At 34.8% G+C, this 27,460-nt stretch overlaps 2 protein-coding genes across 2 annotated transcripts; one reads left to right on the top strand and one right to left on the bottom strand.

Annotated features, from left to right (window-relative positions):
* Nucleotides 1-2,066: 2,066 nt before the first annotated feature.
* Nucleotides 2,067-2,834, top strand: LOC111711663 (uncharacterized). The gene has a single exon (XM_023486092.1). The coding sequence runs from the start codon at nucleotides 2,067-2,069 to the stop codon at nucleotides 2,832-2,834; it is 768 nt and encodes a 255-aa protein (XP_023341860.1).
* A 767-nt stretch (nucleotides 2,835-3,601) lies between these two features.
* LOC111714553 (kynurenine formamidase) lies at nucleotides 3,602-12,091 on the bottom strand. The gene is made up of 11 exons (XM_023489724.1): nucleotides 12,027-12,091; nucleotides 11,163-11,246; nucleotides 10,709-10,761; nucleotides 10,511-10,568; nucleotides 8,690-8,764; nucleotides 8,203-8,330; nucleotides 7,127-7,238; nucleotides 6,390-6,457; nucleotides 6,051-6,095; nucleotides 4,936-5,039; nucleotides 3,602-3,723 (listed from the first exon to the last, which is right to left on the bottom strand). Exons 1-11 carry the CDS (start codon nucleotides 12,066-12,068, stop codon nucleotides 3,653-3,655), a joined length of 840 nt encoding a protein of 279 aa, XP_023345492.1. The 5' UTR covers nucleotides 12,069-12,091; the 3' UTR covers nucleotides 3,602-3,652.
* Nucleotides 12,092-27,460: the final 15,369 nt, after the last annotated feature.

Raw genomic sequence — 27,460 nt, 5'->3', positions numbered from 1 at the left:
TCCTCAAAGGGACTGTAAAGGAAAAACTGTTTTCTCATTTAAAATGTAAAAAATAATGTTTTTTTTCTAGACTAAAAAAGTGTTTAATTCTGATTATGCCTATATAATTTTCTACCATAGAAATGCAAAAGTCACTTTTCTAGAGAAACCAAATTTAAAAATAATCAGTTTTTAAAATTATAAACATCAAGCCGTCTAGAAAATAATTTTTAACCTTTCGAAATCAGCTAAAAGCCATTTTTTCTCACTTACTTCCTTACAAGAAATATATAGACCAGGAACCGCCATATCTCATGCGTCAAATCTTTGTACTGCAGTGAGAGGAGATCAAAACATTAGAATTCAGGGGAAACGCATCATTTTTGAGGGAAAAAGGCCCAAGGGGTGGAATAAGAATATATTGCTATTGTATTTTCCATATTGACCAGAAAGCCAAGAATCATTCATAAGTATTCGCTCTAACTTTTTTTTGTTGGACTGTAATATCACATCAGAGCTGTAGTCCTTTCCCTTCAACTTCTGTGGGGGCACTAGGTTTGTTTGCATTCCTCCCACAGTGTACAGTACATAATATGCGTATATCTGAGTTGGGCGTTCCTGTATATAGTTCCTTGCTTCCTTAGAATTATTTTTATAAGCCTTATCATTACAAAATTATTTATTACCCTGGTATATTTTATAAAAATTATTTAAGTCATACAGAGTGTCCCAATAAACATACGAATTAAGTTTGTTCCTTGCGGCTTTTATCGTGAACACAATTTAAGCAGTATCCCAGTTAAGACAGTTAATAATCAAAACTACTAGTCGTGGGAATTCCTAAATGTGGTTTACAATATTTGTACCTTCAAAATTGACGAGATGTTTAGAAATTTCTCTAGATTCCAATTTAATAAATCACACTTAAATCGTTCAAATGTTCAATATCTGTCAATTTTGAAGATACAAAAAAGGCAGACCACATTTTGGAAAGCTTATAAGACCCACACTCTCTAATTTAATACACTTAATGTATGTTGTCAACTACTGAAAACCGAAGACGTTTTTCACGTCGTCTCTTAACTTCCATGTTTATTGGAACACCATGCATTTCATAATCTTCTCAAACATTAGTAAATATTAATAAAGCAATTTATCGTCAACGTTAGTAACTCAGAAAATTGATTTTCCGTAGTTGATCATGGAGGGAACCAAGGATGTAATGCAAGGAAAGTTATTTCGGAAGTGTACACATCTTTTGTACTGCAGTGTACTGTCTCTGGGCGCTAATGTAAACACAAGACGGATGTCGAAGCCTGACATGGGATCCATCTTTCACATAAAAAATCAATGAAATATTCTGGTCATAAGAAACTATTACGTGAATTATCAAAATTATCAAAATTTAATGCTTTTAACCTCCTCTGATACTAAACGAACACTGATGCATCTATTTTTGTTTACAAATTCTGCCGAGAGAGAACTGGTTTCAATATGTACGCAGAGTATACACAACCGCAATTAACTTTCCTTGCATTACAACCTTGGAGGGAACAGTCTTAACAGTACACATTTGAAATAAATTTTCCATTTTTTGGTAGATAACACATTAAAAAAAGTTGAACAGAGAGGTTTCAAGCGAAGGTCGTGAATGTGATTTATTTTTTCATAAATTATAATTTTAAGGTTTTTATATGTCTAGGATAAACGAGATAGGCTAGAGACCAAAAATATATATAGACGTGAAAGGACTTATATGAAATTGAATAAAAAAATCCGATCAATTTTAAAAGTCTCAAATACCAGACCCCCCTTCCCCTCTAAACATCAAGGCACGCGCTAAAGTTTTGAACTTTTAATTAATTTCAAATTCAAGTATAATAAATATCTCTGTTTCAGTTATGTCCGCCCCCTGCCTCACATCCTACTAAAATACCCAATTCCTATTTCCTAATCCCTATACTCGCTCCTTTTTAATCCACCCCCCCCCTTCCTGACACCTTTCTACGCCCCATAAGATTGTTATTGTTCCGTGTACAGCGTACATAAATACTCAGTGTTGATTGATCCTTGTACCGAACTTAATAATGAGCTCCAACCTAATTCCCAAACTATCCTTCTGCAAGTTCAAGTGTGAAGATTCAGATTATGCTTCTCTTCACAAGAGACTTTCTCCTTTTCAAATCAAGAAGTTTACTTTCTTCTTCAAGAAGTTCTTCGACGTGAACAACGACGGTATCGTGGACGCCCAGGACTTCAACAAGCTGAACGAGAGGTTGAGGATTATGGCGGGCTGGGAGAAGAACTCTGAGGAGTACATGACCTTGGCGGACACCAACAGCGTCTTCTTGGAGTGCCTGCTGGACCAGGTGAAGAAAGAGGGAAAGAACCAGGAGGGTCTGGAGTACAGGACCTGGGAGGAGGCATTGAAGCCTAGGAAGCTGGAGGTGACCAGCATCACCTTGAACCAATGGTTGAATATGTGGGCTCGACTTTGTGAAGGTTCTGGAGGAATGCAAGATTTTCCAATCTGGGTTAAACTCCTCCCCCAGCTCATGTTCGCTGTCCAGGTTGGAAAGAACAAGGAGAAACAGATTACGAAGGCGTGTTTGAAGAACTTCTACGCCTGCTTTGCGGAAGAGATGGAGGAGAAGGAGCTGGAAGAGTTGACCGAGGTCGGATACGCAAGCATGACGGCTCACGGAGATTACGAGTTGGACGAGGATAACTATGTCCTTCTCTTCTCCAGCTTCCTGCTGGGTAGAACCATATATGGACCGGGAAAATATATATTCGGCTGTTTGGATAATAGCGATCTACATACCAAGTATCCTATTATCCCTTTAGTTGCGTAACCAGATAATTAGTAGCGTAATTAGATAGTTAGCAGAGTAATCAGATAATTATGACGATTCTATTTGATCTCTGATTCATATTCTCTTTTATATAATTGAACTTAATGATTTAATAAAGATACAAATATATATTTTTAAATTTCAATTGTTTCATATGAGTGTCATGCTTCGTTAGTTTGGTAACTGTGCTCTTGGTATTCTTGCTGAGCCATACCAGTTCAAATAGTTACTAATTACAAAATCCTTAGAGCGAAATTTAGAATAAAGAGTGAAAAAAATTCTTGTTTTCTTGTTTTCTTGTTTTCTTTTAAAAGAAGATATGTATGTGGCGCCCTCAATGAACAAATCTTTAAAAATTACGTCAATAAGACTTTTTCAGGCAGACAGGCTTTGATTTTATGGTACTTCATGTCTTTTGACTGGGGAAAGTCATGAACAAAGTGTTAATTTATGTTTTGTGCGACTTTAAGCCTGAAAATGCACTGATTTTTACGATTTTTAAAACATTTTTTTTTCATAAAGGGCTCCACAGAGATATATTATTTTTGGTGTCTTGAATTCTATTGCCCTACTCTGAATTGACGAAACTAAAATGCAAAGCCATAAAATCTGAACTTGTGAATCATTTTCCGTAATCTGTAATCTCTAATAAAAGTTTTCAGAAAGTTGGAAAGATGTCAGATTGGATTTAAATCTAATTTATTTAATTCTCTTCCAAAAAATTTAAAGCTTGGTGGGCATATTTATCAAATATGTAAAAAAAGATGTAAAAAGGTTGTAATAATATATTTTTTCGATCAATATCAATTTGGTTCTAATCACACGAATTTAAATAACATTACTCCCAAAATTGCAAAAGAACAGATTCTTCCATTGCTTCCAGATGTTTCTAAAATAAATACAGGGTGTCCAAATAGACATAGTAATTGAGAAACTACTTGAATATCTTCTTTGATTTCTGATAATTGATAAATGACATACAATTATAGAATATTGAAAGAGTTAAGTTGATTTTTAATTAGATGGAATCTGGAAAAATTTCCTAATATCTCCGTCAATTTTGAAGGTAAAAAATGGTAGACCACATTTTTGAAATCCCGAAACCACTAGATTTCGATGTTAAATGTTTTAACTTTGCTACTGCAAAATTATATTTACGAAATAATCCCGTTAGGATCAAAGACAATTTAGAAGTCGTCATTTAATTCCCATGTTTATTGGGACACTCTGTAAATGGGTGAAATTGTCCGCCTTATTATCCAGTTTTAGATTTATCTTATTAAGGTTCCCATATCAAATTAGATCATCTCCAAACTGACCGTATCAGCAAACTACAGTAGTCGGCGATTCTATCAATACAATGAAAACAAATTTATCGATATTGTTTTGATCCCTATAACAAGCCTTTTTCAAATTACAAGTTTACAAGTAAACAAAGAGAGGCCGCTTATTGATACTTTTCTTGGTAGAAATAGAAAAATAAAATAGAAAGTCGTCTTCAATGTATTTATATATACGACGACGATTGTACTCTAAAGAACACGAGGTGAATTTTCTGTTGTGACCCAAAAAACTTAATTCAGAGCTATATTACTATTCAATATTAGGTGCAGGATACTCTGTATTTTGAATTTCAACAGAAAACGCAGATTTTTTACCCGTTGATTGAATAAAGTTTTATTTTATTTTTAAGAGTTAGTTGTATGTTTTCGTAACATGAGACAAAAACTAATTAGGAATAATAAAAAATAATCCATTTCATCTTTATATATAAAGTAATAATCTCTGTTTTTTGTTTGTTTGGTCGTCCAATCATAACTCAAAAACCCCTAGACCGATTTGCCGCAATTTTGATTGGGAAACTCGGGAGAAATGCGGGAATGTTCTTAGCATGGTTTTCAGATTCTCAGTTGTGTGGGTCGACTTTTATAAGGAAAAACAGCTAAAACCATAATTAATGACCAAGCGCGGGTAAACGGCGGAAGTAACTATGATTAACTTGGGCAACACTGGGTTCCCAAGCCACATAGTTTAGAATAAGATAAAGACCTTAGATAAAAAAGAAACAAAACAAGGTTAAATATAATAAAATCATCTATACCTGGTTCAAGGATAGCTAGAGCTCTGGTTGGTCCTCCTGATCCCCCGGATAGCTTGAGAACAAAGTTGTAAACTTGGAACCCAGTCTCCGGGAGCTCATCCGTCCTATTTAGAATATTATATTTACATGTATACAACTTGAGAACAAAGTTGTAAAACTGGAACTTGATCTCCGGTAGCTCATCCTTCCTATTCATGATTGTCATGATACTATGTAAGTATAGCGTGAGAACAAAGTTATAAACCTGGAACCCAGTCTCCGGTAGCTCATCCTTCCTATTCATGATACTATATAAGTATGTAGCTTGAGAACAAAGTTTTAAAACTGGAACCTAATCACCGGTAGCTCAACCGTCCTATTCATGATTGTCATGATACTATGTAAGTAAAGCGTGAGAACAAAGTTATAAACCTGGAACCCAGTCTCCGGTAGCTCATCCATCCTATTCATGATACTATATAAGTATGTAGGTTGAGAACAAAGTTGTAAAACTGGAACCTAATCACCGGTAGCTCAACCGTCCTATTCATGATTGTCATGATACTATGTAAGTATAGCGTGAGAACAAAGTTATAAACCTGGAACCCAGTCTCCGGTAGCTCATCCATCCTATTCATGATACTATATAAGTATGTAGGTTGAGAACAAAGTTGTAAAACTGGAACCTAATCACCGGTAGCTCAACCGTCCTATTCATGATTGTCATGATACTATGCAGTAAGTATAGCGTGAGAACAAAGTTATAAACCTGGAACCCAGTCTCCGGTAGCTCATCCGTCCTTTTCATGATACTATATAAGTATATAGCTTGAGAACAAAGTTGTAAAATTGGAACCAAATCACCGGTAGCTCATCCGTCCTATTCATGGATTGCCATGATACTATGTAAGTATAGCTTGAGAACAAAGTTGTAAAGCTGGAACCCAGGAGTTTATCCGTCCTACTCATATTACTATTTTAGTATGTGGCTTGAGAACAATTAGTCTAAACTATATTGTAAGGTTTTACTTAAAATATTATTTAGAATGTGCAATGCTACAGCTATAAATAAAGTACAAAGCTGTATGAATTAAAAGACGACATTTCAAATGATCTTTACGCAGATAGATATTTACCTTGCAGCATTCTCTAGTCCCCATATGTTTGCCCCTAGCAGTATTCTAAATTATCGAAGAAATTCAATAAAAAATCAGGATGAATAAAATTAAACGGTTTATATTTAATCAAAATACATGAAATTTGAAGAATCTTAATTGTTGGAATAGGAAGACGACATTAAGAAATTTTATGTGTATTTGAGGTTGTTAAGCAAATATTTTTCTACACACAAATCAACTAAATAAGTGAAATGGGTCTGTGTTCACTGTACAATTGCTATGCGTTCATCGAACTATTTAAATTCCCAATGGAGTGTGTTGTCTTTCTATTCCACAGTTTTATGGGTACCACTGTACCTGTGTGCTATATAGTCCTTGCTTTGTCCATAATCAAGACTCGGTGTATCTATTCCAACTCCTTTAACCTATAACAAACTACAGCAGTTTAACTTCGAACTTCATAACTTAAGTCTTAAAGTCGTCTTCTGTTCTTTAATTTTAAGGTCTCGCAATAGTTTTTCATGGTTTGACAACAATTGAAAAATAAAAAAATTAAATGCTGAATTCGAATGGTTTACTTCTTAAAGTTGAAGGGAAATAAGTCACAAAGTCCATTGCTTAATTAAGCTCTTGAAAAATGCCGCGTCGATTGAAGACGAGTGATAAGTCACTAGTTAATTCCACGAATATCAGGACTCTGTATGGGGTACCTGTCTTGAAACCAGGAGTCTGTATCGGGTACCTGTCTTGAAACCAGGAGTCTGTATGGGGTACCTGTCTTGAGACCAGGACTCTGTATCGGGTACCTGTCTTGAAACCAGGACTCTGTATCGGGTACCTGTCTTGAAACCAGGAGTCTGTATCGGGTACCTGTCTTGAAACCAGGACTCTGTATCGGGTACCTATCTTGAAACCAGGAGTCTGTATCGGGTACCTGTCATGAAACCAGAACTCTGTATCGGGTACCTGTCTTGAAACCAGGAGTCTGTATCGGGTACCTGTCTTGAAACCAGGAGTCTGTATCGGGTACCTGTCTTGAAACCAGGACTCTGTATCGGGTACCTGTCTTGAAACCAGGACTCTGTATGGGGTACCTGTCTTGAAACCAGGAGTCTGGCTGCCTGTTCTCCTATTCCAGGGAAATGAAGGTGCTCCGTGTCATTCTCAGGTAGATTTAATCCAGCAGGATATCCCAAATATTTTACCCTACAATATGTACAGTGAGAACAAGAAAACACTGGAATTCTAGGCTTTTGTATACATTACAAATACAAAATGTTACTAAGAATTTTGTACTTTTCAACGAAACTATTTCTAAAAAAGTAACCTGATGACTATTAGAGAATACAGCCGGTTACCCACAAAAGATGGGATTTCCGAGACAACTGTATCGAATTTTGTCAGTCTCATTTTTTACTTTCAACTAATCAAGGTTCCCGCAGCTTTCCATGTTTATTTGGATTCCAACACATTTGAAAGGCATGCTAAAGACTTTTTTTAAGAAAGTGGACCAAATTAAACCTTCGAAATATATAAAATGAGTTTTGGGTCGTAATGAAACTCTCATCCTTTGTGGATATCCCTGTATATCAGTTACAACAATCAAATTCGTTCCATAGTAGTGTGTTTTCTGCCTTTGCGTGGAACCTGTAGCAAATTCAAAGTTCGTTTTAAAAAAAGATCATTTTCAATTCTATAAATGGAAGATCACATGAAATTCCGTTTATAGTTTCTTTAATCAATTTTGAGCTTGTTATCACATAAATAACCAAAACTAAACTAAAGAAGAAGAACTTAGATTCACTAATTAAAAATAATCAGTTTTTGTGGTAACAACAAAATTGAATTTCTTGAAACGATAACAAAAATACGGGTGAACCCTAAATGAGCAATACATCGAAAGTATTTCTGAAATGTCGTCTTAACAATTTTTCAGAGGGTTTTATACTATTTTACGTAAATCTCAGTATTTGTGAAAATAAATAAATACCCATGAATATGCGAGAACAGTTTTAAATAATCATTTAATTAAAAAACTAAATATTTGCAACATTCCATTGTCAGAAAGTGAAGAAAACGACATTTGATGAATTATTTCGAAGTATGGCTTATTCAGGGTTTAACTGTTTAATTTTAGATAAATGATTTATTCCCTATTAATTTATAAAACCTGTTTGTGTATAGGTTCCCCCTGCCTGTGTGAACTATAAGGATTGAGTTCTCAGGAATAGTTCCATGTTCCTTCTCCCAGTTCAATATATCCTCTACACTCATCCTGTAGTCTATATCTTCCCTACTCTTAATAAATAGTTGTAACGATTGAAAGCTGATTTATATATTCTATATTTTTTACTTGTCCGTATGGGTGTATGTTTGTTTGTCTGTTTGTTTATATCCAATAAACGTCAAAACCGCTGAACCGTTGAACCGATCAGGCCCAGGTTTATGGACCGTCAAAATTTAACAATTGTGACCGGAAAAAATGTCAAAAATTATCATTTTTTAAAATTCGCCAATTGAAAAAGAAAATTTTTGATAATTTTGATAAAAAATGCCAATTTTGAGCAACAGTCCAAAGCTAAAATAGTTAATAGGAAAACGGGACGCGAAGCTCTCTAAAAACCTAATAAAACATAAATATCTACACAGTATGTCACCTGATTTGATATATCAATCTTAACTGCAGTCCCAAATAATCTGTCCAAGGGAATATCACCAGTACTCCAGCCACCCTGGAGTAGTTAAATATAAGAAACCTTTTCATTCTCGTCAATTGCGAACTGTAAAAATTAGTACAGGGTTTAAAAAATGAAACCTTAATGACGAGCTGAAAATAGAATTTTTACTCTTTCTCAGAAAATAGTCTTCTCTGGTTCTTTTAAATAATAGTATGAGAAAGAGTAAAGATTCGGGGGACCATGGGAAAAAGAAATAAGAAATAAAATCCTTCGTACAGTCGTCTCCGAAGTCTCATCCTTTATGGATAACTTTAAACCCAGAATCAGCTTAGTATTCTTAGGATCCCCATAACCCAGTAATAGGATACCCTACATGCCATGAACAACCCTGGATAGGATACCTAACTATCCTTTGAACCTAGGATACCTTAGGATCCCCATAACCCCGGAATAGAATACCTTACATCCCATAGAAACCCTGGATAGGATACCTAACTATCCTTTGAACCTTGGATACCTTAGGATTCCCATAACCCAGGAATAGGATACCCTACATCCCATGAACAACCCTGGATAGGATACCTAACTATCCTTTGAACCTAGGATACCTTAGGATCCCCGTAACCCCGGAATAGAATACCTTACATCCCATAGAAACCCTGGATAGGATACCTAACTATCCTTTGAACCTAGGATACCTTAGGATCCCCATAACCCAGGAATAGGATATCTTACAACCCATGAACAACCCAGGATAGGATACCTAACTATCCTTTGAACCTAGGATACCTTAGGATCCCCATAACCCAGGAATAGGATACCTTACATCCCATTAACAACTCAGGATAGGATACCTAAGTATCCTTTGAACCTAGGATACCTTAGGATCCCCTGAACCCAGGAATAGGATACCTGACATGCCATGAACAACCCAGGATAGGATACCTAAGTATCCCTTGAACCTAGGATACCTTAGGATCCCCATAACCCAGGAATAGGATACCTGACATCCCATGAACAACCCTGGATAGGATACCTAACTATCCTTTGAACCGAGGATACCTTAGGATCCCCATAACCCAGGAATAGGATACCTGACATCCCATGAACAACCCTTGATAGGATACCTAAGTATCCTTTGAACCAAGGATACCTTAGGATCCCCATAACCCAGGAACCCAGGAATAGGATACCTGACATCCCATGAACAACCCTGGATAGGATACCTAAGTATCCTTTGAACCTAGGATACCTTAGGATCCCCATAACCCAGGAATAGGATACCCGACATCCCATGAACAACCCTGGATAGGATACCTAACTATCCTTTGAACCTAGGATACCTTAGGATCCCCATAACCCAGGAATAGGATACCTGACATCCCATACAACCCTTGATAGGATACCTAAGTATCCTTTGAACCTAGGATACCTTAGGATCCCCATAACCCAGGAACCCAGGAATAGGATACCTGACATCCCATGAACAACCCTGGATAGGATACCTTAGGATCCCCATAACCCAGGAATAGGATACCTGACATCCCATGAACAACCCAGGATAGGATACCTAACTATCCTTTGAACCTATATGATATCTTACAACCCATGAACAACCCAGGATTAGAATAACTGAGCATCCCTTGAACTCAGGATACCTTAGTATACCCTGAGCTCAGGATACTTTAGTATCCCCTGAACCCAGGAATAGGATACCTGAGTATCCCCTGAACCAGGGATACCTTAATATCCCCTGAACTCAGGATACCTGAGTATCCTTTGAACCCAGGAATAGGATACCTGAGTATCTCTAAGATGGGTTGGAGCGTCAAGATGAGTTCCCGAGTGCTCTGATGAACTAGAAAAACAAGTATTTAAAACTAGAATTCTTTTAAGATCCTTGATGTTTTCATGGAGGTTATTTTGATCAGAAGAGCCGATTATTTTGTTCTGATAAAAGCTCTGATAATTTTTTTAAACTTTTTTATCTTGTTATTCCTGATGTCTCTGTTTTCGTACCAGTATCCTCCATCTGTTATATTTTTATAGACCTAGAGGTAGATTATTTAATTTTATTTTTTATTTTATTATACAAAAAGGCAAGACATACAATCTTACTCAGTTTAAAGCAGATAAAAATCGTCTTTGATTGATTAAACTAGAAATGCATTTGAGGGTTTTTTTAAATTTGAACCGCGGTTAGGAAAGATCCATCCTTTAAAATGTTAATTTCACATTCTTGAGTTTTCTTGACTGAATAAAGACGACTTTTATTCCACTTTTTACTGGACATTACTGTATTTTGGATAATTTGAGAAACTTTACTAAACTTTAAAGTTAAAAATTTTGGATAATCGTAGATCAAAACCAATGATTTAAAAAAATTACAACGTTCAATTAGAATCACAACTTCGTCATAAAATAAGTTTAAATATCTATCTAATAAGCTGACCTGCTTGGCTGTAAATTTAGTTGCAACTGGCCAAGATATTGTATTTTCATCTACAGGGTGGGTCAGATCTATCATACTATTTATCTAGAATATACAAAGTGGGTCAGATCTATCATACAAGAGGGTGAGTCAGATCTATCATACAATTCATCTAGAATATACAGGGTGGGTCAGATCTATCATACTATTGATCTAGAATATACAGGGTGAGTCAGATCTATCATACAATTCATCTAGAATATACAGGGTGAGTCAGATCTATCATACTATTGATCTAGAATATACAGGGCGGGTCAGATCTATCATACTATTCATCTAGAATATACAGGGTGGATCAGATCTATCATACTATTCATCTAGAATATACAGGGTGAGTCAGATCTATCATACTATTCATCAAGAATATACAGGGTGGGTCAGATCTGTCATACTATTGATCTAGAATATACAGGGTGAGTCAGATCTATCATTCTATTCATCTAAAATATACAGTGTGAGTCAGATCTATCATACTATTTATCTAAAATATATACATACATATCATACTATTCATCTAATAAATACATATATATACAGAGTGGGTTAGATAAATCATACTTTTTTTTAACAGGTTGGGTTCTGACAATTTCTTTCTTTTACTCTGTAGCTTAAATTAACAAGTCACTTTTAATGAGAAACCACAATTGAAAATAATACATTTTCCGGCAGAAAAAAAGGAATATTTTAGGCATTTTTAATTATATTATGGTTTAAAGAGTACCATAGTTAATCGGGATTGAAACTGTTTAAAAAGAGGATCACACTTGAGATTGGGTTAACAGCCCCTTTAAAGTCTCATTTTGTGCGGACAACCCTGTATATTACCTTGAACCCGCTCACAGCACTGATAAACAAAATCAGAAACATTTTTTCTAAAAAATAAAAACTATTTTATTGCAATATTTATATGGTCTTTTTAAAATAAATTGTTTGACAAAAATACGCAAAATTGTGCAAAAATAGGCCGGAGACATTCATACCTATCCTTTCAGTAATTTCGTCGCTACACAAATTTTCATCTTGTATTTAACAATTCTTTTTTAACAGATCAGATCAGATCAGATCAGAACAGATCAGATCAGATCAGATCAGATCAGATCAGATAGATTTACAAAACAATTTTTAGTTGGATTAGAAAATAAAAGTTTATTGCAGAACTATAAGAACTTGCTTTAATTCCTTTAAAGGGACTGTAAGCGTAATTTCAAGTGACTCCGTGCAAAGAGGGCAATGCCCGATTTACAAAGGTACCCTTAAAAGCTTTGTCTGAAAGTATGAATTTGATATCAATGTTTTTTGGTTCTTTAAACTGTTTATTTTCATTTGCGGTTTAAAGTGACTTGCGCATTTCTTGTTTATCAACATACATTGGAGAAACTCACAGAAATAAATACTTTTTGAGTCAGGAAAACGACGGTATCTTCCAAAGTTTTGATCAGATTAAGATTTCAAGGGTATCGTTTACCTGAAGGGTCACTTGAAAGTACGCTTAAAGTCTCTGCTATAGTCTTTAAGAAAGAAACACATGACTTTACTAACATAAAGTTTTTACATGTGAACCTGATGAAATACTTTTAATTAGTTGTATACAGTCCTATTAGTGTTTTCATTCTGTATAATAAACAACTTCAATAAAGGAAATATATTTTGATGTTTGTTTACATTATACACCAGTCCTATAAACAGATTGTTTACATTATACACCAGTCCTATAAACAGATTTCGCCAAAATTGAATAAACAACTATCTATACAACTTACAAGATCAGTTTTAGCATAAAAAATATTCTGGAGAAAAGAAATATAATAATTAAAAAAAAAAGATTGGGAAGCTAGCTTGTCAAATAAACTAAATTTTAACCCAGAACTTCGGAGTCATCGAAGGAACTTATCAAATGTCGTCTTGACAATTTTTCAATGGGGTTTTTACTATTATCTAAATCTTATTTATTTTAAAAATAAATATATAGCAAGAAAATACGCGGAAATTTATTAAAAAATTATTCTTGAAAAGCAAGATTAAAGCGCTTAATACATATATAATATTTAGACATTTTAAAAGTTTAAAAATTCTCTCTTTCCAAGTTTTGTATCTCCTGGAAGCCTGGAAAACAAGTTACAGCAAACTTTTAGGAATCTCCAGAAAAAGGCGGAGGGGGGGGGCAAAAGATACTCTTGACCCCCCCCCTGGATCCGCGCCTAAGACACCTTGTAGTATAGCTGCAGGTATAGATATAGGGACCTCACCTCCTCAACTGCAATATTCTGTAGATTTTAATCAAGCTTTCTCAAACAGAAATCTTCTAAATATCAATGTATGTAAGACGACTTTCAAACTCATATTGTAACTGAACAATTTTGTTTGACTACACATTGGATTAGATTTGGAAAAAATTAGATTTGGGGACCACAGGGTTGGATAAAAATGTAGGCAAACCAAGAAAGTTTTGTGATTTGTTAAAAAAATCTTTATAAAAAGATTAGGGAACTACAGGGTGTCCCAAAAACATGGGAATTCAGTGACGAATTCGATATCGTCTTTGTTATGAATTAGCATTATAGTACCTAATTTCAAAGGCCGTAATATTATTATGTCTGCTAGAGTTTCTTTTATGAAAAGGGTAAAATACTGCAAAGTATAATGTCTTCGCAAGATAAACAGTGAAGACGGACAAGTTTACTCTGTTTGTATACTGCAATTTTCTTGTTTTACTAAGTACAACCGAATTCAATCAAAACATAAACAAACAAAATGTGAACATAGGAGACGAAACTCACAGATTACAGCTTTCTCAGTATGTATAAACTATACTAAATCAAAGAATTATTTACAAAGACGAGATTGAATTCGTCACTGAATTCCCATGTTTATTGGGACACCCTGTATAAAGCATTAACCAGATCACTTTAAAAATGGGAACAGAAAATATAAAATATTATATGGAGTGGATTTCAAGAACCTTCCATTTAATTATAAACCCTTGGATTCATAAATTGCCCCGACCCAAAGCTTGAGTTCTCCCGGGACGAAGGAAGTCCATGGAAACAGTTTGAAAATAAATAGAATTTAGACTAAATATAACCCCTGGGGTCGGACAATGTGCAAATATACAAGAAACAATTAGGTAAATTTTAAATTCCAGTGAAATTGCTCATGATTTTAGCGGTGGAGAGGTAATTGGGGTGCCAGTATTAATGTGAGGGTTGAGAAGATGTTAGAAATGTCTANCCATAACATGAACCCTATTCATATCTAACCTGAACCCTATTCATCCCATAAACTGAACCCTGCCCATATCTAACGTGAACCCTATTCATCCCATAATCTGAACCCTTCTCATATCTAACGTGAACCCTATTCATCCCGTAACCTGAACCCTCATCATATCTAACCAGAACCCTATTCATCCCATAACCTGAACCCTGCCCATATCTAACGTGAACCCTGTTCATCCCATAATCTGAACCCTTCTCATATCTAACCTGAACCCATTCATTCCATATCCTGAACCCTATTCATATCTAACCTGAACCCTATTCATCCCATGACCTGAACCCTATTCATATCTAACCTGAACCCTATTCAACCCATAACATGAACCCTATTCATATCTAACCTGAACCCTATTCATCCCATAACCTGAACCCTACTCATATCTAATGTGAACCCTATTCATCCCATAACCTGAACCCTTCTCATATTTAACGTGAACCCTTTTCATCCCATAACCTGAACCCTAGTCATATCTCACCTGAACCCTACTTTTTTTTTTAATTACTTACATGTCAAAAATCTATCTAATTTAAAAAGTTAATTTGTATTTAAAAAAATTAATTTTAAAAATATATATTTATATATTAAATCAATTTTACGGATTTTAGATAAAATTCCAATTTTTTAATAAATTAATGTAAATCACTTTTTGCACCAATTATATAAAGATTAGAATACGTTTAGGTCTAATTACCTTCGGATCAAAAGGTTCACAGATCAGATTCCGAAATTTAGCTTCTTACAGTTTTTAAGAAGAAAGGAAATGTACTTAAGTTAATTATGTTGTCACTAGCTATTTATAATCTCTAATATGTTTATATATTACTTGGTTTGGTTTGGTGACCAACTCAGCGGTCAAACTATGTTTCCTACGTAATACATGAATAAGGTTTATACATGTAGTCAATTTATGCTTCCGACGTATTACAGTACAGTTTATATATTATTAATAATTTTGAAGCAATCATACTAAAGAATGTAAATAGAAAAATTATTTATTTCATCCATACTTATTTTAATGAAAGAGTATGAAAAAAGTTTGCATACATCCTAATAAGTTTAAAATGTGAAATTTGGACGCTGTTGTTTTTCCCTGAATCTGGTCTTGGTTCTTATATATCCTATTAACTCGTATACCCCGGGGTGCGGGGTCTATCTGGGTGAAATATAAAGACCGACTCCCCAACCCAGATCAAGAGATAAACTAAACCAACTTCAAAGAGATGTTGGAAAGAAATGACCCGGATCACTTCATACACAAATCATAAAAATTATACCCCGGCTACGGGGAAATCTATACATTATATCCCGGCACCTGGGAAACTCAAATTCTATACATTATATCCCGGCATCGGGGAATTAAAATTTAATCCTAACCATTATATCCCGGCCTTTGATTCCTAAACTTTTATCCCATCCAGGGAGAAACTTAAATCCTAAATATTATACCCTGACCACGCGGAAACTTAAATCCTAAATATTATACCCTGACCACGGGGAAACTTAAATCCTAAATATTATACCCTGACCACGGTGAAACTTAAATCCTAAATATTATACCCTGACCACGCGGAAACTTAAATCCTAAATATTATACCCTGACCACGGGGAAACTTAAATCCTACCCTGACCACGGTGAAACTTAAATCCTAAATATTATACCCTGACCACGCGGAAACTTAAATCCTAAATATTATACCCTGACCACGGGGAAACTTAAATCCTAAATATTATACCCTGACCACGGGGAAACTTAAATCCTAAACTTCCTTATACTTCTTTATAAACTCCTCTATATCTAAAGTTTGTTCTCTATATCTAAACCATAAACTTCTCTATATCTAAACCATAAACTTCTCTATATCTAAACCATAAACTTCTCTATATCTAAACCATAAACTTCTCTATATCTAAACCCTAAACTCCTCTATATCTAAACCCTAAACTCCTCTATATCTAAACCCTAAACTCCTCTATATCTAAACCATAAACTTCTCTATATCTAAACCCTAATTCTCTATATCTAAACTCTAAACTCCTCTATATCTAAACCCTAAAATCCTCTATATCTAAACCCTAAACTCCTATATATTTAAACCCTAAACTCCTCTATATCTAAATCCTAAACTCCTTTATATCTAAACCCTAAACTCTCAATATCTAAACCCTAAACTCCTCTATATCTAAACCCTAAACTCCTCTATATCTAAACCCTAAACTACTCTATATCTAAACCCTAAACTCCTCTATATCTGAACCCTAAACTCCTCTTTATCTAAACTCTACACTCCTCTATATCTAAACTCTAAACTCCTCTATATCTAAATCCTAAACTCCTCTATATCTAAACCCTAAACTCTCAATATCTAAACCCTAAACACCTCTATATCTAAACCCTAAACTCTCAATATCTAAACCCTAAACTCCTCTATATCTAAACCCTAAACTCCTTTATATCTAAACCCTAAACTCCTCTATATCTGAACCCTAAACTCCTCTTAATTTAAACTCTACACTCCTCTATATCTAAACTCTAAACTCCTCTATATCTAACCCCTAAACTTCTCTACATCAAATCCCTAAACTCCTCTGAATCTAAACTCTAAACTCCTCTATATCTAAGCCCTAAACTTCTCTACATCAAAAATACATGCACATATGTTTATTTATTTATGAACCCTAAGAGGGATCTCTAGAATAAAAGATGTCACCCGAAGACTGAAGATTGCAGTGTACAGAGGGGAGTTAGAATTAGTTTGGTAAGGTGTTCAGTTCAAGGTTCGGAGCTAGGTTTGGATAGATTGAGATTGAACCTGGAACATGCAACATGCGTCACCGTCAGACCTCAGATTAACAGATAGTTTATATATATATTCATATCTATGTGTAATGTTGTATATATTTCTATTTTTATTCATATCACCAATATCCTGCCCTACTCCCAATCCTTGAACACCTAACTCTATACAGTCTACACAGATTGTATCAATATGCAGTCTAATATCAACGTCCGACCGATGACTTTTCGGCGGCCAGGGTGGGGGACGATAGAAAAATTCTGAAAAGACTCTCGTATGAGAAATTCCGGGTCAGACGATTTATTGTCAGAAAAAATCCGAATGTCAAATTTGCAGGAAATATTACAATATATTCTCATTTTCTTAGGTTAGGTTGACCCTTTCTCAATCGAAGCAGGATACAAGAGGGACCAATCGCTTTGGGTAAAACATAAAAAAATTCTAAATCTGCAAGTTTTTTAATATTGTTTTACCGCAGAGAAAATGCTGATTGAGTAACAATTAAAAGTTGAAAAGAGGGGGCGCTAAGCACCTTGCTACTGCTAGCCTAGTATCTACATATGTGAAGTTGTAATCTAAGCTTGTCTGTTTGTTTGTTTGTCAGATTAAAACTCAGGAAACCCTGGACTGATTTGCATAAAATTTTGATCGGAGAACTCGGGAGGCCCACGGGAATGTTCTTAGATTCATTCTGAGATTCTAAGTTGTTGAGTGGGTCGACTTTTATAGTGAACATTTAGTTTCCCGGTAAAATCGTTCAAGAGCGGGTAAACGGCGGAAGTAGCTGGTAGTTGGTGGTGCAGTGTTCCCAAGCTAGTGGTTAATAGAGCTAACAAAAGTTAGGTGATTAAATTATTAACATTGAAATTTATGATTTGTAATATTAAATTAGAAATCGATTTTGATTTAAATGATTGCTACAAAAGTTAGGTATAAAAAAAGAGCAAGAAGAGGACCATGGGAGACCATTTGGTAGGGCGACCAGTTCAGGGGGGAGACTACCATGGGAGTCGGGAGGGGTTCAGGTGGGGGCTTTGATTTTATGAAGTATTATTCATTTTATGATGGGCGGATACAGGATAGATCATTCACTATCATTTATAATCTTTACACAGAGACAAATATGATTGCTAAAATGCAATTCAAAACTTGTAAAGGTTTTATCTAAGGTTAATAACCTAATATATATGATTATGGTTCACAGATACCGGACAATCCAACATGTTGGAGTGGTTTCTAAAATTGTAGTTGGCGTTATTTCCTTTAGACGTGACCCTTTTTTAGGCCACTCTGTTTATATTGAAATGAAGAGGACACCCTGTATATATATTTTAAAATGAAGAGGACACNAAGAGGACACTCTGTATAAGTAAATCTTTAACCTGCCACTAAACTTGAAACCTGCTGAGTTCTACTGAATTTTCTAGAATTAAACTGACTTGGTTTTGTTTCAACGTTCGTCAACATGACCATGTTTCGATTCTGTTAATTCTAATTTTTTCAAATTGGAAATTTCGACCTTGCTTATAGATCCTAGCTATTGAGTGTTGACTTGGATATTCTGGTTTTTATTTTATTCCCTTGCACAGACATTTCATTTTTAAGTGTTATATTAAAAAAATATTGTTTTCGACAATGAACGTGTTAATCCTCGAAATCAAATTAAAAGACAATTGAAATTAAAATTCTAAACTCTAAAACTAAAAGCGCTCCAAAATTTAATTGTCTTAATTGTTTCTAACAGATTATTTTATCAGTTGAATTCAGGTGTTATCAACCAGGCCCGTAGCCAGGATTTGACCAAGGGGGGTGCAACCTGACGCGCTGCAGGCAAAAAAAATTTTTTTGGGGTTTTTAATGATTTTTTTAAACAATGTTTGGTTTGGTTTTACAGTGGTATTTGGTTGTTTTTATTACATTGTCAATGCACACTATAAAGGCTAACCTTTTTAACAAGTGTATTTGAGCTTTTAAGGGAGTACTGCTTAACTAACAGAGTCAAGTAATCATTTATTACTTTGACTTTGCAATATGAAAATGATCTTATTTCTTATTCATTTAAAAAAAAGCTTTTCAAGGGTCCAGGGGGAAACGCCTTACCACGGAAATGCCTCAAAAAACAGACTCATAAAACATAGCACACAGTTCAAGGGCGGGGGGGCTAAAAGTCTGAAAGTGTACAGGAGATTACCATTTCATTTCCATGGGACTCTATTCATATAATTAATAAATCATACTGTTTTAATTAGACTTAAATGACTATGAGTAAATTTTGATTTTGTGTTATATTTAATCAACAGAGTGATCAACTGTTGTTAGCCTGCGATAGGTTACAGGAGAGACATGACTCAGGGGATGAGTTGAGAGAGTACACAAAAACTCCGTCACACTTTTAATGAGTAACGCACAAATAAATTATAATTTGGTTTGGAAATTAATTCTTACTCGGGCTATATAATTTATAACTAGATTTTAGAAACAATTTCTTTTATATGGGACTAGGGGGGGGGGTGCAAATTCGTCATTGCACCCCTCTTACAGAAGAAAGGGGGGTGCACCTGCACCCTTGCACCCCCCCCTGGCTACGGGCCTGTTATCAACCATTTCCAGAACTTAATGAATTTAATGAATTACTTATTTATTTTTATCTTTCAGAAGTATTCGGAAATATCAAAACCAATCGTAACACTAATATTTGTACGAAGAAGACACTATTAACTTATAAATGGAAAGTCGAAATTAAAAATTTCTAAATAAAAATTTCCATTTCTATGTGTTTTTTAAACACATCAATGTATACAGAAAAATAAAAAAAAACTTAGAATAAGGGGCGCAAAGTAGCCTAAAGCCTGACTTTTTGAATATGTTTCCTAAATCCTAAATTTCCCGGTTTATTGGTGTTTTAGTACTTTGTTATAATGATTCATGATTATATATTGAATCGTGAGTAAAGTGTGATAATTAAAGAAATGTTAAGTTTCTTTACCCCTGAATACATTTTAGTACAAAACCTGACGATTAAGTACAAATACAGTCTAGGAAAGTAATTAGTGGAACAAAACACAGTCTAGGAAAGTAATTAGTGGAACAAAATACAGTAGTCTAGGAAAGTAATTAGTGGAACAAAATACAGTTTTGGAAAGTAATTAGTGGAACAAAATACAGTCTAGGAAAGTAATTAGTGAAACAAATTACAGTCTAGGAAAGTAATTAGTGGAACAAAATACTCATGTCCGGAGAAGCAACATGCCTCCTTCCCAGATTGAATTATTTCTTTCAGTTTCAAAATATGTTTTCTTTTTTCCTGGTTTCTGGTTTTCTTTCATTTTTCCTGGTTCTCTTGGTTCTCAAATTTCCTGGCCTTGTGAGTTGTGAGTTTCCGTAAATTCTTGGTTCCCTTGTTAGTTGTTAATCCCGGATTTCATCTGAATAAAGGACAAATCATAGATTTATAATAATACAGATAGAACACAAATGTTGTCTTTCTTAAGATTTAGGGGTTTTTCGTTCAATATAATCATGAGGCAGAAGCCCAAAGAAGTTACGCGCATGCTCACTCTCTGTCTTTTAATTCAACGCGGTATGCTTGTAACTCCGTTGGACTTCTGGCTCAGGGTTATTGTGAAAGAAAAACCTCCTTACTTGAAAAGTTCTATCTGTATTGTTAGTAATCTATGGGACAAATATTGTCCTTCGTTCATTTCTACAGTTTTAGATAATACTCGGTCAAAAACGAATAAAAAATGTTTATCTTGGAGACATTGAACCAGTGAATCTTCTGGTTAGTTTATTAGACCGAGATGTAGGAAGAAGATCCTAACTTATTTCTCCTAGATCCTAGATTAACCCACCTAGATCCTAAAAAAACCCACCTAGATCTTAGATTAATCCTCCTAGATCCCAGATTAACCATCATAGATCTAAAATTAAGCCTCGAAGACCCTAGATTAACCCTCCTAGATATATAGATTAACCCTCTTAGATCTATAGATCAACCCTCCTAGATCCTAGATCAATCCCCCTAGATCCAAGATCAATCCGCCTGATCCTAGATCAACCCTCCTAGATCCTAGATCAACCCTCCTAGATCCTAGATCAATCCGCCTAAATCCTTGATCAATCCTCCTATGATCCTAGATCAACCCTCCTAGATCCGAGATAAACCCTCCTAGATCCTAGATAAACCCTTCCTAGATCCTAGATCGATCCCCCTAGATCCTAGATCAACCCTCTTAGATCCTAGATCACCCTCCTAGATCCTAGATAAACCCTCTTAGATCCTAGATCAACCCTCCTAGATCGTTTATAAACCGTCCTAGATCATAGATCAATACTCCTAGATTCTAGAAAAACCGTCATAGATCCTAGATCAATCTTCCTAGATCCTAGAAAACCCGTCATAGATCCTTCAATCAATCCTCCATGATTTGTAGATCAACCTTCCAAGATCCGAGTTTACCCTCCTGGATCTTAGATCAACCGTCTTAGATCCTAGATCAACCGTCCTAGATCCAATATGTTGTTTATGTAAACGTATGGAAGTATGATGTCAACTTGTGGAGAAAATTCCAAACTGCAGAACGTATTCAAAGGAGTTTTTTTTCTGTAGATCAAGGTTTATGGTTTTTATCTTTTCCCAACTCCAGTAACAGTTTAAACCCCATTGGATTTGGGTTCCAATTTCTATGTATTACGAAAATTCTAATATTGTTTGTGAATTGTGCCCTAACATGGCTGTATTGTTTAAAACGGTCGCAAATCCCCAGAATTGACCTTTTAAAGAGAAAAAAGGTTAGACTGAGGTTTCGGAGGAGGTTCGGTTGAGAAAATTAGAAGAACTTGGTTCGTATGTAGAAATGATGTGGTTGGCCTTCCTCCCCTTCAATAATCCAAATGCAGTACACATTCCTACGGGTAATATATAGTATGCAGTGAACCCACATGACTTTATTTCTCTTTCTGTCCGAAAGAGAATTTTTCCCTCAAATTTCTGTACACCAAATGGAAATTCATGAACCCCTGGTTGAGATGTATATCAGCTAAAATTAGTCTAAACACTCCCTTAAAAGATAGTATTGACATGAATCTTCTTTAAGATGAAATCTATGGGATTATTCATGTTTACAAGGGCATCTCCAGGTCCTATCTTTAGTAGCTCTCTCAGCTATTGTCAAGCTTGTCCATCCCCTCCTTTAACTATTCTAAACATTTTATCTTATTCATTGATTGACACGGCCAGAGAACTTAAATTCTTTTCAGGCTCTACACTCTACACTCTACACTCTACACTCTACACTCTACACTCTACACGCTACACTCTACACTCTACACTCTACACTCTACACTCTATACTCTACACTCTACACTCTACACTCTACACTCTACACTCTACACTCTACACTATAGCACTGTTGTGAGAATTGTTGGTATTTAAACCAACTAAAGCTCAGCCGCCTAATGTCCAGCTTAAATTCAACTCCAGATTCTTATTTATTGCCAATTTTAAATGAAGTTGAATTAATGACTTTATGCTGTCTTTTAGAGCTAATACGCCCTTCTTTAAAGGACAGGGTAGGGTGTGTGTGTGTTTTGGTGGCAAAAAGTTTGCTTTGGCCTTGTCTTTAATTCTTTAGGAGTCTTAGGATTGAGATACATTGCATACAATTTTTAACTTTAAATATTTATATGATATCAGATGAACATATTTTGAGATTTCTATATTTCTTGTTCTTCATTTTCTTCTTGTTCGTACATCTTTCAATCATATTTCGGCTAATTTAAAAGAACTATTTTTAGAGAATCTTGCTTTTTTTCTTAACTCTGTATTAAATTGAACTAGTTCAGAGGATCTTACTTTCTTTTCTTGGAACTCTGTATTGAATTGTTTACTCATGAGTTACACCTGACTAAGCAAAATACCAATTCCTAATATTTTCTTGGAGGCAAATATGAGGAGGGGAAGAGTGAATATCTCACCCATCTCCCCCCTCCCTGGCAGTGAGGGGAAACGTCTCCCAAGCCCCCATCTCTAATATCAAGAGATTTCTTTTCAAATTTTTCCTCTCCAAAAAGTTCTTTTGACATCGAGCTGTGAAGCAGGTAGGAGATAGATAAGGAGGTTTGTAGGAGGAAGGGTATAAGGAATTGCTCACTGTTTTCCTTTGTGTTATAGTCTTTCAGACTATAGCAAAATATAAGGAAACTCATAACTGCACCCCTTATGTGAAATGGGGTGTTGTAAGCCTTAAAGCCCCATTGAGAGGAATCTTCCAGAGCAGTCCAGTCCTCATAGCTGGTCAAGTAAAAAACCTATATCAATGTGCATGGCTAGTATACCCATCAGGGGTTAAACTCCTTCTTTCAGCTAACCAGGAATCAGCAAAATGGAGTCTTGGTTTATTCTATATAACATTCGCTACTCCTACTCCCCTGTATGATAATACATGTGTGCAACTAAACGCAGCGCTCCCCCAAACTGTAAAGCTGGGACCACTATGAGAGAGGTCCCATCTCTTCTTCTTCTAAGAGTGGTAAGCAACTGACATTGCATACATGTATAATTGATCTTCTATTCTATGATTATATAAACATGATTATGTAAAATCTAACCTAACAATCTATCCGTTATATCTGTCTTTTAATTAAAACTATTTATTATACAAAATCTTCAACAGAACAAAAATAATTCATTCAAGAAAAAAAATCTGCACTTAAAATTAAGCATTAAACATATTCAACTCAAGCAAATAACCTCAAAAACTCATGCATGGATGAAACCAAATGACCGACTTCAATGTAAACCCAAGAAAAAAACCAAACAAATACTTAACCATCCCAACTCTGATACCAAACCCAACCTATAAAACCACATGCAAACCAAACCGATATCAAACCAAACCAAACCGAAATCAAACCAAACTCAATTCCCCATTTTGTCTACAAACATAGAAATCAATTTCTCCATGCATGTTTTAACCAAAGCAGAGCAGGAAATCAAAACTTGTCATTAAACCATCTAAAAAGTATGGAAACCGTACTGAAGTGCATCCCAAGCCAATTCCAAATCTAAGAAACCCAAACTCCCACGAATTCCAAAAAGCTGTTCTGTTCTCCTTACCAAGTTATTAAGTAATGATTAAGGAAATATTTATCGATTTACACAAATGTTTGGAAATACAACTAGGGAAAAGGAAATACAACTAGGGTAAAGGAAATACAACTAGGGAAAAGGAAATACAACTAGGGAGAAGGATTTACAACTAGGGAAAAGGAAAACTATTGTTTTCTTAGTTTTCCTCAGATATCTCAATGATTTGATGATTTTTGGTATGGTGCCAATTTTGGATTTTTCTGATAAAAAACTAGGAAATAAGATAACTTATAAATATGTTGAGATGTATTAGACCAGCTTAAATGAAACCTTTATGTATTTAGCTAAAAAAGGATTTTTTTTTTTACATTTACCATCAATCTTTAATGTGTAAGCTTAAACAAATGTCGACAGTTTGGCTAATCAAAACTATATGATAGCCACAGGCAACTTGGACAAAGACAGTAAAAAAGGGGTAGCAGAGCCCTTTTTTCAATTTTCGGTTTTAAAGTTTACAGTTTACAGTTTACAGTTTACATTTTACGGTTTACAGTTTACGGTTTACAGTTTACAGTTTACAGTTTACAGTTTACAGTTTACAGTTTACAGTTTACAGTTTACAGTTTACAGTTTACAGTTTACAGTTTACAGTTTACAGTTTACAGTTTACAGTTTACAGTTTACAGTTTACAGTTTACACCCCTGATTGGAGATGTTCGTGCTGTGTTGAATGGTTGTGGAGCAGATAAAGAAATTATTTGATTTTATCACGACCCCTGTAGTGTACTGTCCTAGCTGTACTCTGTACACCAAGGTCAAGTTATACATTCAACACAGCCAAGTGCTTTATCAGTTGCAGTACAAAAGCGGGATAATTTGCAGTACATCTGTATTACTAAAAAAAAATTCACATTATATATTGCTGAATCTATAATATTTAACATTTCTCTAGATACTCGAAATTAACTTCAAAATATTGTAAAATAGAGCGGAATATGTATTTTGGGTATAGTTTGTTACCAATGGCAGGCCATAGGTATTAACCCTATTCCTGCTGGGGGGGGGTCAATTTGACCCCCCCCCTGTAGTTTTTTTTACATAACTCAAAAAGTATTGGTCTAAGGCTGTTGAAATTTTCTGACTTTTCCTACATACCCAAAGCCCTGCCTTTAGGCCTAAAACCGGGTTTTTATACTAACTGCCTGAGTCCTCAGGCACACTGCCTGAATGACTGCTTTTTCCTGTAACAAACTAAATCTTTGTTTTGACCCACTTTCACTTGTCAGATTTTGATAAAATTTAGTTTTTTGAAAAGCCTATGACATAAGGAAACAGATTGCACAAGTTTTGCGAAAAAAAAAATGCAAATTTTTTGCAAACAACCTGTCACAGGAAATTTGCACATTTTTAGTTTTTCTTGATTAAAAATTAGGTTATTTAAAATTTTGCAAAATTTTTTGGATATTTGAAATCGCATGGTCAAGGGCTTTTCAAAAATGTATAATTTTTCATTTTTTGGACAAATTTTTTTTTGCAAACATTTTTACTATATGACTGGATTTTACGATAAAAAATTCAATTTTTGCAAATTTGCAATTCTTAAAGTAGAGCACAAGAGCTTTCCAATGTCATATTTGGACATCAAACATGGGATTTAGAGGTCAAATTGACCCCCCCCCCAGCATATCCTGGTTTTCAAGTAACCCAGCAGGGATAGGGTTAATTAATGTACGATTATTAATGTACGATAAGAACGTATACTTAATACTTAATACAAGCAAGCTGAACTGTACAGTTCACATTGAGAGTGCAGACCGTGTTTAACCATTTTTTACACAGGAGGTTGTGTTTAAATCATTTAAGCATGATAATTTCCAAAACATAATTTCCATCAGAGGATAAGACAGATTTCGTTTATGTTATTTCTTTTTTAGCTTTGCCATATCGTTCATTCAATCATGATTATTGAAGTTTTTACTGCAGCATCCCTTTCGTTTGTTCCTGGTCGTCTCTAACTTATCCCAGTTCAATTCGAATTTTTATTTTCATTTGTTTGATTTTTTTTCCAAACCTTGTAATATTATTTTCTCTCAAGAATTTAGTCTTTGAACATTATCGAAGTTTTTAATCTTTCCCCGGGGTTCCTGCTCTCCAGGACCCTAAATGTGATCATATTTTAAAAACTATTCATTTTCGAATTCAAATTTTAAAATCTAACCTAGATGAATAGATTACTTCCTCCTTGATACAAACCATTTTTTTTACATACAGGGTTTGAACATATCATATTAGATTATCTCTAATCTTTAACGACAAAATAAACCCTTAATACTCGAAGAACTTATCATTTTCCGCAAGAAAATTCTTATATAAGCCTTATGTTATTTTTCAAAATGATTTATTCGAATTAAATTTTCTTATTAGTCCCGAAAATCGCAATTTAGACCCGTTGACGGTCTAATATGATGTGGGACAACCTGTAGATAAAGATAGATTGTGCATAAGACGACATTTTTCATCTTGAAAGATATAAATGTACAGAGATGTTTTAAAGATATTCCTATTATATAGATTAACTAGGTCGGTTGTGAACATTGGCTGTTCTTATGCCATTGAGTACTTGTGGTGTACATGAGTTCTGTAGAGAGAAATTTAAGTTAGTAAAGTCCTTCTCATGCCCTTCTTCAGTTCTCGTCAATATGATATATTGCTCAGTGAAATATTGTTGTTCAAATAATTCCTTTATCGGAGTTATTTTACACTCCATTATAAAATCCATTAAAACACCAAACCACCCGCTTATCATTGAAGTACACTTTGACCCCTAGAAGTATGAGTTCGCGGACTGTACAATTCTTGGTGATTTTGCGTACATAAGCTATCTATGTTTATTTATTTATCTATGGATTTGAAAGATAACTTTTCGGTTTTTATTTGTAAACCTAAATGTATGATTCTTGAAAAAGTAAATTGCGAAATTCCCCTAGTTCTGGCATTTAAACTGTGGTTTGCCACATTAATATGAAGAGGATGTGGTTCAGATTTCAATAAACAGATTAAAAACAAAATTGTCGACTTCAGAATCTAAACTCTGCATA

Source organism: Eurytemora carolleeae, unplaced genomic scaffold (assembly GCF_000591075.1).
Source record: "Eurytemora carolleeae unplaced genomic scaffold, Eaff_2.0 scaffold19, whole genome shotgun sequence".
NCBI lineage: Eukaryota > Metazoa > Arthropoda > Copepoda > Calanoida > Temoridae > Eurytemora > Eurytemora carolleeae.
This window is presented reverse-complemented; position numbering and strand designations above follow the sequence as displayed.